The sequence below is a fragment of the Tympanuchus pallidicinctus genome, unplaced genomic scaffold (assembly GCF_026119805.1).
Source record: "Tympanuchus pallidicinctus isolate F22 unplaced genomic scaffold, pur_lepc_1.0 scaffold85, whole genome shotgun sequence".
Lineage (NCBI taxonomy): Eukaryota > Metazoa > Chordata > Aves > Galliformes > Phasianidae > Tympanuchus > Tympanuchus pallidicinctus.
Window position 1 is genome coordinate 45,105 of NW_026294808.1, and position 12,435 is coordinate 57,539.

At 47.2% G+C, this 12,435-nt stretch overlaps 1 protein-coding gene across 1 annotated transcript; it reads left to right on the forward strand.

Moving 5' to 3' along the window:
* The first annotated feature begins 1,354 nt into the window (after positions 1–1,354).
* LOC128074205 (maternal embryonic leucine zipper kinase-like) lies at positions 1,355–11,890 on the forward strand. Its single transcript, XM_052669810.1, is given in 9 exon segments — positions 1,355–2,940; positions 4,189–4,288; positions 4,572–4,657; positions 5,114–5,230; positions 5,775–5,918; positions 7,940–8,017; positions 9,078–9,170; positions 10,295–10,397; positions 10,933–11,890. Coding segments are annotated over 8 exon segments (702 nt in total). The 5' UTR covers positions 1,355–2,940; positions 4,189–4,224; the 3' UTR covers positions 10,950–11,890.
* Positions 11,891–12,435: the final 545 nt, after the last annotated feature.

The following is a 12,435-nucleotide window of genomic DNA, read 5'->3' on the forward strand; positions in this document are numbered from 1 at the left end:
GCTTCTGCCTGCTCTCCTTGATCAAGCAGTTGGGAAGCAGCCTGATCAAGACCACACAACAGTTAATGATGCTATCCTTAATAGCTCAAGTGACCAAAATGAGAGAATCTTTTTCATGGTGTACTGCACGTGAGTCGTAGGCTCTTTCACTTCTGGACACTTAAGGATACAGTTTGCAAAGGAATCCCTCATTTTATCTCCATGTATCACTAGCTGTATCCAATAAAGTCCTGCAAGAAGACACAAAAGCTGGGACAAACTTGCTGAGAACAGCTGAGGACACGCGGGAATGTCCATGATACAACAGCCACTGCAGTCAAGGAAGATCTAGAAAATACAGGTGATAAAGCAGAAGAGAAAGAAATAAGCTTAATCATGCTCCTGTGGCACACGACTCCATTTGTTCGGCTAAATCCCTTTATAGGCTGCCCCCATTATGCACAGCAGGGACAGCTTCAGCTGTCCCAGATGTGGGTATCTACTGACAGTGCAGGTGTTGTTGGACAAAGGAATGTCCTTCCACGCTCTGGGAGTAACAGCCCACATTTCACCAGATATTTGCATCTGAACTGCTCCTTCCTATCCTTAATCTCCACATGTGAGCATTAGTAGCTCACTAATTAGCAGTAGTGAGGTACCTCACAGGGAGGTGTCTATGTTGTGGACATCTGATCTGAGGCAAGAGGAACTGAGGGGGGTATTGGGAGTTGGGGGAGAGGATCAGAATGGGGGAATAAGGAGGGGAGGGACGAGGTGAGGGTGGGGAAGGAACCCTGGGGGTAAAAATGGAGAACTAGGGGAGAGGCGGGGGGGGGGAGGTCGAAAAGGAATGGGGGAACTGGAGTTGGGGGGTCTCTAAAGATCAGTGTTGGGGGGGATCGGGGGGAGAGTGTGACCGTGGGGGACAGAAAGAGGGACTGGGGGAGTTTATGGCCGAACCGTGGAGGAGAACGAGGCAGCGATGTACCCTGGATTGGGGGCGGGATGACACAGCGCACCTCCCCATACCGAGCAGAGGCCCTGAGCACCACAGAAGCCCCACGGGGCCAACGCAGAGCGGCCCCCGCCCCGGTGCCCCCCCGAACACCCACCTGTAGAAGCTGAAGCGGCGCTCGGAGCCCGGAGCTGCCCTGCGGCGTTGGAGCAACGCGCGGCCCCGCACCACTTCCGCACGGCCGCTTCCGTCTCGCGGCGCAGGGTGATGACGTCACACGGCCCCGCGCATCTCGCTGCAGTCGGCTCCGCAGCTCATCCCTCGTCCGGCCCCAACGCGCCGCTCCAGTAACCGCCCTCAGCGCGGACAGAACGTAACCGACCTTTTATTCTCATTATTGCTACTAAAAATCTCGCAAATGTCTTTTGCGAATTGCAGTGAATTTCCACTCGGCACACACAGGTGCATTCTACGTTTCCCCAGTTGCTCCGCGCCTCCAATCTGACACGGCCGAGGGCTTTGCGGGGCTCCTGCTGATACAAAGCGGGAAGCGCCGCGGCACATCCGCACGGCCCCCCTCTGCCAGCCGCAGAACCCTGACTTGCTCCGTGCCCGTGGGCAGGACGCCGTGCTCTGCAGCAGCCCACCACAGCTCTCTGCGAGCTCCCACCACTATGGGGCTCTATGGGGTCTTATGGGGCTCTGTGGCAAAGCTTTTCCTCGGGGCTTTCCTCCAGAAGAAGCAGTGGGCAGAGACTTACTGAGACAGCAAACTCTTTGGAGGCACTGCTGACTTGCCCAGAGGGAGAAACTGCGTTGGAGATGTGCCAGGTGGAGATGTGCCAGGTGAAAGCCATGGGCTGGAGATGCTGATTCTGAAGGTGCTTGTGCTGGAGCTTGAATTTCAGCCTGCACATAGCTGGCTGTGGTGGTTGGTGATGCTCACAGCATCACATCAGGGTGTGAAGGCCTTGCATAGGAGCTGAGGAGGCATGAGAAGGTCGGTACCCTCCAGTTCCTGGGAGGTCCCAAAAGTCCTTGGGCAACGGAGGGGGAGACAGTGGCTGTGGGGGGCTGGGACAGCAGACTTTGCCTGAGCTCAGGATTGGAGTAGCTCAGTTCCCAATGAGAGCGCATCACATCCATTCCTACTGTCCTGCTTTCTTTCTAAAGGAACTGACCAAGAAACTGAGCAGGATGCAGAAGGCTCTAGGGTGCTCTGAGATGTCGCTTGGTCCCCCTGCAGCATGCATGACTGCTCTGGGGCGTGTCTGGATATCTGCAGAGCAAACTGTGGGGCCCTGAGAAACCTCTGTGGCACATTAGGGAGCACTGGAAGCCGGAGGTCAACAGGGGAGTCCTTGGAGACCCCTTGGTAAGACTCCATGGGCCCTGGAGTGTAGGAGCAGCTCGGGCTGGTCACACTTGCTTGGCTGGGAGCTGATTGGCTGGGAGGTGATTCCCTTTTTTTGATTAATTTAATTACCGGATGATAATTAAATAACACTATTCAACATTCGTTAAAGATACTTTTTTCCCAAAGTTCTGTCACGCAGCTGTTTCAGCTTTGCTAAAATATGCTGAGTTTATTCAAAATTCCACTGATGCTCCTACAGCACTCAGAGTGCGTTTGGGGGCAGTGATAAAACGGCTCTGACAGATTCGTCATTAACGTGCTTATGCGGCAATCCGGGCCTCCTTGGGCTGCGTAAATTCAGTTTCACCACCGCGTTCCATCTCCCTTCGGCGCGGCAGTGGAGCCGGAGACCCACTCAACATGGCGCCGCCGTGGCACCGCTCTGCATCCCGTTCCTACCTTCCTCCCATCATGCAATGCACGACAACAGCCGTTCCGGTTTCGGCGCTGCGGTGATTGGTCCATCCTCTCCCCTGACCGGAAGTGGGCGTTCCGACAGCGAAGTTCGAACGCGAGCTGCCGGCCGGGCCGCGCTCTGTGCAGCTGCCGGCTGCCCCGCTCTCTTTCGGCCCGTCGGAGCGCGAATCCGGTATGCGGCGGAGGCCGGGTTGCCCTGGAAAGGGGGTTGGGGGGCTGGGAGTAGCGCTCCGTGTGTCTGCGCTGAGGCGGCGGGGCTCATCGGGTGGAGCGGCCCTTCCTGGAGCGGCCTGCAGAAAGGCCGGGCTGCGCTGTGCCGGAGCGGCGCGCGGGGTGGGATCGAAGCTGAGACGGCCCTGCTAACGGACAGAGCGCTGCTGGGCCGCTTAGCCCTATGGGGAGAGGCTCCCGCTGCTTCCTAACGAGGTTCAGCAAGGCCGAGTGCCGGGTCCTGCACGTTGGCCACAATAACCCCCATGCAGCGTTCCAGGCTTGGGGCTGAGTGGCTGGATGACTGTGAAGAGGAAAGGGACCTGGGGTGCTTGGCTGAACACGAGCCAGCAGCGTGCCCAGGTGGCCAAGAGGGCCAACGGCATCCTGGCCTGCATTACAAATAGTGTGGCCAGCAGGAGCAGGGAGGTGATCATCCCCCTGTACTCAGCTGTGGTGAGGCCGCACCTCAAGTATTGTGTTTGATTTTAGGCCCCTCCTTACAAGAAAGACATTGAGGCCCTGGAACGTGTGCAGAGAAGGGCAACGAAATGGTGAGGGGTCCGGAGCACAAGTCTTATGAACAGCGGCTGAGGGAGCTGGGATGGTTCAGTCTGCAGGAGAGGAGCTCAGGGGAGGCCTCATAGCACTCTACAACTTCCTGAAGCTCCTTGTGATGAGGAGGGGTTTGGCCTCTTCTCCCAGGCAACAAACAGGACTCGAGGAAATGGCCCCAAGTTGTACCAGAAGAGGTCTAGGTTAGACATAAGGAAGAACTTTTTCTCTCAGGGAGAGAAACAGAATTAGGATAGGCTACTGGCTGCCCAGAGAGGTGGCGGGGTCGCCGTCCCTGGCAGCGTCCAAGAGGCGTCTGGATGAGGAGCTGCGAGATCTGGTTTAGTGCTTGTGGGAGCAGTGGTGACGGGAGGGCGGTTGGAACTAGATGATCTTGCAGGTGGTTTTCAACCTTGTGATTCTATGATTCTAAAGCTGTAGTCCAGCCTTGCTGCTGCTCTGTGGCACGAAGCTCTGAGCAATGTTCTGTACTGTTAGCAGTAGGGAAGTCCGAGCCATGCAGTGTGATTTGTTACTGCCAGGTGAGACAGGATGTGCTTTGGTGAGGAGATGGGCAGTGCTGGAGCTGCCCCTTGTGCTTCTAAGAGTGTGTCCTAAGTAGGATGTAAACCCTGCTGGCTCTTCCTCACTGCAGGTGCTTGGAGGATCTCAAGGTCTTGTGGAATTCAGGATGTCTGCCATCGACTACCAGGAAATTCTCAAGCACTATGAATTACATGAAACAATTGGAACGGGTAAGCGTGATCTTTGTACAAAAACAGCGTGCCTAACAGTCTGACTCAGCACTCTCTTTATCTGAGAATAGATCAACTGCTCTTAAAGGATCCCGACATCAGGTTTCACGTGTATAAACTTGAAACTGAATTTTGAAACCAGTTGGGAATTGATTATGCTGATCACCTCTTCCTCTAATTAAAACATTACACACAATGTGTGCTAGGTACTCTGCTTTCCCTGTACCATTATATTAGAGAAGAATTCACACTCAACTTTAGGTGTTTCTGTTTTGAATTTTAGGTGGTTTCGCAAAGGTGAAACTCGGACGGCATCTTCTTACTGGTGAAGAAGTTGCAACAGAAATCATGGACCAAGTTGCTTTAGGGGTAAGCCGAAAGATATTTAAATGTGATAACACCTTCTGTTGGAGTTGTGGAGTTCACAAGAACACAGGGAGGTGGTATATAGAAATGCAGCATACTAGTGCCATTGCCTTGTGAAGGATGCTGTAGGAGTGGAAAAAGATGAGCAGAACACCACGAATCTTGTTCCTCGTTGTTCAGAGGGCAATACTCTCTGGCTGTAAAATGGAGGAAGTTCAACATTATTGCAGCAACTTTAACAAAGTGCTAATGAAAATACTGGATATTTTACCTTTCAGCTTTGGCTGATCTGTGTTTTAGAATTCCTGTGGGAGCAATGTCAGCCATTGCTGAGTTGATGCTGAATTGTGTACTGTCACATACAGGCTTTGACATCTTCTGTTACACAGTAGTCAGATGTGGTACCTGGTGTGCCAAATTAATTAGCAATTTCATAGCTTGCTTTTATGGTCTCTTAAGGATGACTTGCCTTGTGTTAGAACAGAAATTGGTGCCATGAAGAACTGAAGTCATCAAGATGTTTGCCAATTGCATCATGTGATAGAGACATCAAAGAAAATATTCATGGTCTTGGAGGTAAGAAATAGTGTTTGTGCCACGCTTAAAGCTACTGTTTTTATCTTTAGCAGTAGACAATAATATAAAAATGAAGCTGAAACGAAATGATTCTTAAATATCTCAATGGTGAATGGGTTCAAGATTCATTGGTTTTAAAATTAAGAATACAGTGTTCTGTATTCTGTCTTTCTGTAAAAGACACTAATCAGCATTCACAGTAAGGGAACTGGTTTTAATTCCTAACTCACACTCAGTTTTTAAAGTAGCATCTGCAAGGTCTGCAGGACACCAGAGCCCCCACGTTGTTGCCATCTCCTGAGTGATTTATGCCACCCACGACATTGAGTGCAGTGCCTCAGTTACCAGATTGGAGGCAAGGGTCAGATTTCTTGGCTTGTGTGGTGTGCCACAGTGCTGGCCCATGGCATAACTGGAGCACTCTGTACTGCTCTGACTGAGCACGGGGAATGGTGTCCTGTGCTTGCTGTGCTCTCACTGCTGCTTATTTTTCTCTGATGCATTCTAAACACGTTGTCAGGTAACTTTACCTTTCTCATTAAAGCATTGTCCTGGAGGGAAGCTGTTTGATTATATTGTTTCTAAGGACCACCTTTCAGAAGAGGAAGCTCGAGTCTTTTTTCGACAGACTGTTTCAGCAATTGCTTATGTTCCCAGTCAGGGTCGTGCCCACAGAGACCTCAAACCAGTAAGTTTGAACTGTATTCAGTCTTTCATAAGTAATAATGAACGTGTTTTTATTTTTCCATTGGGAGAGAAAGTTGTTCCTTTGTGGTTGTGGTTTATTTAACCAGGCAGGTGCCTGAGCATCACGCAGTGCTTCACTCAATCCACTGCTTTCCAGTGAACTGCAGGAGATAATGGAAGGGGGGAGAAAACAACACAAAGTAGAACTCATGGGTTGAGATAAAATTATTTACTGAGATAGAGGAAAGGAAAAGGATAACAGTTACGATGAATGCAAAAGCAATTGCTCACCACCTACCAATCAATGTCCAGTTAGGCTCCTAGGAGTAGAAGAGATTTACATGAACTTCTACGCCCTTCAGAACTCCTTCCACACCATGTCATATGGTATGGGATCTCCCTTTGGCCAGTTTAAGTCAGCTATCCTAATTCTGTTCCCTCTCACTTCCTTGGGCTCTCAGCTGAGAATGACTTTGGCTCTGTGCAACACTGCCTAGCAGTAACTACAGATGTCAGTGTGCAGTCTAGAGCAAAACTGGAGTATCATATCAGACACTGAAGAAAACAATTCCATCCAAGCTGAAACTCAGACACCCTTCATTATCTTGTGCTTAGAACTCTTCCATTACAGAAAATGTTAGATAATTATTACCATTCGATACTATGTTCTGCAGCTGAGCTGGATTTTGTTATCTTGAAGAAATATCTTCCTCTGAAAGGGGAGTAAAACATCAAGGCCCTAATGGGAGTGGAGCAGAGACACAGATCTGGTATGAAAGTTGTTTTCACACTTTCCTTACGCCCTTTGTTGCAGTTTGTATCTAGAGAGAGCCCTTGTGGTGTCAGTCTGTTATGTAGACTGCTCCAGTTTTGTGCTTCAAGGAAGAGTGATCCTTCAAACAAACAGTGGCTGTGCAGAGTATGGGATGAGATGCATGCCTCTGGCTCCATCCAGTGGGTTTTCTGTCACTGAAGGCTTTAAGCACAGGTTAGATACTGGAAGGTTTGGGTCTTTCTACACAAGTAGGTTAGAACTTTGCATTTCTTAAGTTGCTGATATCGCTGAGTAAAGCAAATCATCACAGCACAAGCATTTTCCTAGGCATCTTATGAAATCCTTTTATCTAAAGAATCTTTCCGCTCTGAAAAATAAAGCATTGCCTGTACTTTTGGAAGGAACTGGCTTCCAGCTGAAAAGTTGATGGATTCACAGGCTCAGACAGTAACTTGGAATGGAGGTGACTTCTAGAGGTTTGTGCCTGAACCTGCTGCTCCGAGAATCCTGACACCAAGTTTCTCAGAGCTTTTTTGTTTTCATCCTCAACCTCTCCCAAGGATGAGGCTGCATGCTCTCTGTGGGCAATCTGTTCAATGCTTGAGCAGTTTTGTTTCCTTATATCCAGTCTGCTGTTTCAATGAACAGCTGTTTTCTGTCACTCTCCCACCATGACCTGCTGTACGGATTCTCAGTCTGTCTTCATCCCTCCCTTGTGGGTGTTTAGAAGTTGCCATGAGGTTCCTCTGCACTCTGAACAAACCTCTTTCTCCCCGGTTTCTCTTCACAGAGTGGGAGCTTCAGCTCCCTGCACTGACTGGAGGCCATCCACAAAACTTGCTTCGGGTTGTTATCTTTCCTAGCCAAAAACTAAATACAGTATTGTAAATGTGGTCCAATGAGTGGACCAAACAGGGGTGACTTGTCCTGGTCTGGTTGTGCTGCTTTTTAATGCAGCTAATTATCCTGTTGTGCTTTTTTTCCCTGTCAGCACACACTGCTGGCTTGCATTCATCTTGTGGTCTTTCACCACTTGTCCTCCTAGTCCCCGGGCCCTTTCTAACAGATACAAACCAGTATTTCCCACCTGGGATATGGGAACTTGTTAGCAGTCACTGAAAATCTCTAAGAGAAAGAGAGAGGGCTTTTAGTAGACTGCTGACCACGACAAGAAATAACAGAAGAGAAAATATGTTTCCTTGAGTGTTCAGGAGAAAATAATTCCTGACTGCTTTTTCATTCACCAGGAAAATCCGCTGATTGATGAGAAACATGTTTCTCATAATTTGAAGCTGACAGACTTTGGACTCTGTGCAAAGCCAAAGGTAAGAGTATCTGAAATCAAATATAATGTGCCCCCAAGTAATGCATGTTTTTCTACAGTATGCAACAGGGACTTGCCCAAACACCCTACATTCAAGCTGTCTCTATGGTTGACATGCAGTTGCATCTTGCTTGGAAGGGCCTTAGCTGTGTGAGAGTGAACAGATTGCTCAGAAGCACACTCAGATTCTTTTCTCTACCCAGACTTCCTATTTTCATAGTGTAAGCTGTAGATAATCTTGTACGTGTATCACCTGTCTTATGCAAGGGCCTGTCATAGGAGCACTGGGCTGGCATGCCATTATCTCTTCGAAGGAACTGTGTGTAGATTGAGATCATGGATAAAACCAAATGAGTTTTGCAGGTGACAAACAGATCCTGTGGTTGTTTATGCTTGAACTGAATTGTTTCTTGATCTTAAAACTGCTTTCCAGGAGCCTTTACTTAACATGCCAGGTGGGTGCTGGTAAGAAAGAATTCAATGGGAAGAGTGCCTTCCTGATTCAAAGAGAATTACTTATCCTCAAATCGCTTTTCCTGGCCAAATTTAGAGCCTCTCGCAGGTAACCAAGCCCAACAGGCTGTTGTCCCAGTGCTATAATGTCATCTTGCTCTGACCTGTTTAGAACAAAACCCAAGTAGAGTAATAGGATACTCTGAATAAGGAAGTATTCTATCAGTTGTTCTTTGTAAAGTTTGTGAAGTGATTGCATTAAGTTGTTCTAAATGACCAGCGAGCCTCAAACACAACAGCTCTTGCATGACTTCTTTCTCAGATCTGTGTTTGCACAGGCAGTTCATCTTAGTAGGTGATCAGCTAAGGGAAATAATGCATCATGCCAAGGATACATCAGATAAGTGAGCAGCTTGGGATCTGCATAGTTGTACAATGCTCATGGTCTTAGAGAATATTTGCTTAGTGAGGTCACTATTGAATGAAAACCAAATATGTAATGAATGAAAATATGCCCAGGAGAAGAAGCCTCTGCAGCTTCTGAAGTGTCATTACAGAAAGCGTGAACTCTGTTAAAGCAAACTCTTCTGTTTTCTGTGTGATTCCAGGGAGGCCTTGATGACCACCTGAACACGTGCTGTGGAAGCCCAGCATGTGCAGCACCAGAGCTAATCCAGGGCAAAGCCTATATTGCCTCAGAGGTCTGCAGACCAGAGTTTGTTTGTTTTGCACCTCTCCCCTCTTTCCCTCCCCAGAGAGCGTTTAAAGGCAGTGGAGCTCAGATGCGCTCCCTTGGTTCCCCTCCTGAATTCTGCTGGGTTGCGTTGCTCAGTGGCTCTCAGAAGCTGTCAGTGGCCACAGACTGAAAAGTGCAATGGGCCGCAGTTCACACAGCTGGCTGGTTTGTCTCTGGCTGATCCTCATCTGTCTCCACCAGTTGTTCCCTACTTTGGGGCTCTATAAAACAGCAACTTCAGAGATCTCCTTCTATTAGTAAGTTTTTGGAAGAGCGATTTGCTCTGCTAATTGTCCATCATTGGTCAAACTTTTGTGCGGTCTCAGGATCTTACGTGTTTTGTTAGACTTGTCTTTAGCTTCCAAGTTGTGTGTGAAGACTTGCTTCCATTGTAATGCACAACGTACTAAAAATTGAGAGATGAAAACGTGAAGAGTTTTTCCAGCTTTGATTTCATGTCTAGAACTTTGGAACCCACTACTTGCAGTTGTTCATCTGTCCCAACTGGTCTGGTTTGAAATGCCCTCATGCTTGTTGAATTGCTCTGCTGTTAAAGTTGGAGCAATTCTTTCGGGTACCATTGCACCGCTGTTGATGGCTTCTAATTCTTGCTTTATTTATTTGTTTTCCCCAGACTGCTTTTCAAGCCTCCTTTTTCTTTCCAGTCAAAGTGAGAATTGCACTGTGAGGTGTAGAGCCTTGTTGTGCCTGTACATAAAGAGAACAGCAGCAGAGCCTCACAGCTGACTGCTGGCAGCTCTCGTTGTAGCCAGTAGCAGGTAACTGTGCCAAATCCTTTGCGATGGCTTTGATTTCATTTTTGCCAGTGAAATCCTTGTAGGTATAAGGTACTGCAGAAGGGTGATGAGCTAAGATGAAGATATTGGTTTTAGTAGTGCTTTAAGTTGAGCGGAAGAGCAATTGAATTAGGGTCATATGCTTTGTCTGGAGCCATAAGGCTTTTTTCCTGAGGGAAAGAGCCAGCTTTTCATAGGCTGCATGTGGCCTTTGGCAAGGGCAGACAATACAATCTGTCAGTAAGCCATTTTAGGTGCTTCAGGTTTGTAAACTTGTCCTTTTATTTTTTAGGCAGATTTTTGGAGCATGGGTGCACTGCGGTACGCTCTGCTGTGTGGGTTTCTTCCTTTTGATGATGGCAGTGTGATGGCACTCTACAGGAGGACAACAGGAGGTATCGATGGTGCTAGAATACACTGAGAAGGGAAATAGCTGAGCATGACAGGAGGCCTTGCTTTTCTGATGGCAGAACATGCTGGGCTGTGCTGTGTGTGGAAAGGCCTGTCTGCTGAATATTGTCCCCTTTTTTGCTGCTTTGTCTACCAGTATTTTGTGGATCTGGTTCTACACTTGGTTGGCCTATGCGGCGCTGGAGCCTGATTATATAATATGATAGCATGCAGAGTTTGAGGAGAAGTATTTACTTGCCAATGGGCTAATTTCTGTATCTGGTTCTTCAACTGGCTGCTCCCTGTACTACCTGTAGTAAAAATATAAATGCATCGTTTGATTTACCAGCAATGAAAGTTATTGAATGCCAGCTCTTCTCATGTCTAGGAAGAGCAAAGTTCTGCATCTATTCAGATTATTCAGATAATTAGAATTTTATATTATTCAGATATTCAGAATTTCCTCTTCCAGAACCAGGAGGAAATGTAGGACCCCACTGATTGCCTTCGAATTCAGCAGTTCGTTCTGTTTCCCTTCAGAGCGCACAACAAGCTGAGCGTGTGAATCAAGTGACAGGGCTTTCCAGGCTGGTGTGAACTGTGTTGTGCACTGAGCCCTTGTCCCTTTGTAATTAGGACGTTGTCCATTTCTGCAGGACTGCAGAAAATCCTTTGTGCTAATCACTACTCCAATTTGCAGAACGTGGCGAATGGAAAATGATCCAACTGCTTCAGGTGTACATTTCCTTAAAATTGTGGGTAGTTTTGGACCGAGAGCCTGTAAGCAGAATGGAGCTCTTAAAGCTGTCCAAGATTGTTTCTGCCCCATTTAGTTCTGTCTGTCTGATGCACACAGGAGCTGAGGGCTGCAGTGCTTGAACTGGTGGAACTTGTTTAAGTGAACTGGGATGAGCAAGTTTCAGAACTGAGTCAGAATGCAGTAAAAAATGGATACTCTCACAAGTATTAAGATACTGGCTTGCTATTTCTGCACTGAATTTGTTTTAATTTTATGTGGCTGTGATCTGAAAATGCTTGAAATGCAGACACCGAGGCATTGCTGTGTAATTGACTGTCACACGTTACAGATCCTGAGATATCCTGGAATCTAAAACTCAGAATTGGTTTAAGTCTACTGCTTGAATCCAATCAGGATCACAGCATCTGTGTTCAGTGTTCTTTTCCCTGCAATGCTCCACATCACTTCATTTTGGAAAGGAAATTGACTATGTGCCATAACTGCTGTTAGAACAAAGTATTTCTGGTGTGCTGTTGGGCATTTTGTAGCTCTTGTGAGCAGTTTCCCTTCCAGCATTGCCCTCAGCCAAGCACGTGTTGATTTTTACCATTAAATTTATTCCAGCTGTTCTTAAAGCAGAGTTTGTAATCTCTGTTCCTACGCTTTGAAAGAAAAGAGATGTCAATATCATCCAAATGATTTAGTAGCTCCTTTTGAGCTAGTTGTTCAAGGTTCATTCTCAATCCTCTCTTATTTTAGTGAAGAAAATAACTTTTATTGCAGAGAGGAAAACACACTGTTCCAAAATGGCTTTCCCCTAGCAGCACGCTGCTACTTGACCAACTGCTACAGGTAAAAGAGCTGCTTCTATTCAGAGTGATCTACAAAATGCTGTTGCATCAGCTCAAAACATTGATGGAGTGCTTAGAAAATATGCAGTGTTTAAACAAGTTAAACTGCTCCACGCCTGATGTCCTTGGAGAAAAGGTTAGCATTGCCTTGTGCTGAAAATTCTCCAATAATAACGTAGTACTAGTTAATGGTTATAGAAATGATGACAGTTTTAATAATTACACAGTCTTCAAGCAGCTTGCATTTGGATGTTCTTAATTGTGCTGTGTAATTAAAAGTGATCAGTACACAAAAGCTGTTTCTCAAAGGAAGCTGAACGTACTGAGTGTGCCTTTGGGCTGTATCTACGCCGTCTCACATACAAAATGCTCGTGGAACATTTACTGTAACCATAGGTGCTGTAACTGTTCTTCACAGCTCAGGTGTTTGACCTTCCTTCTGGTGAAGTGAAT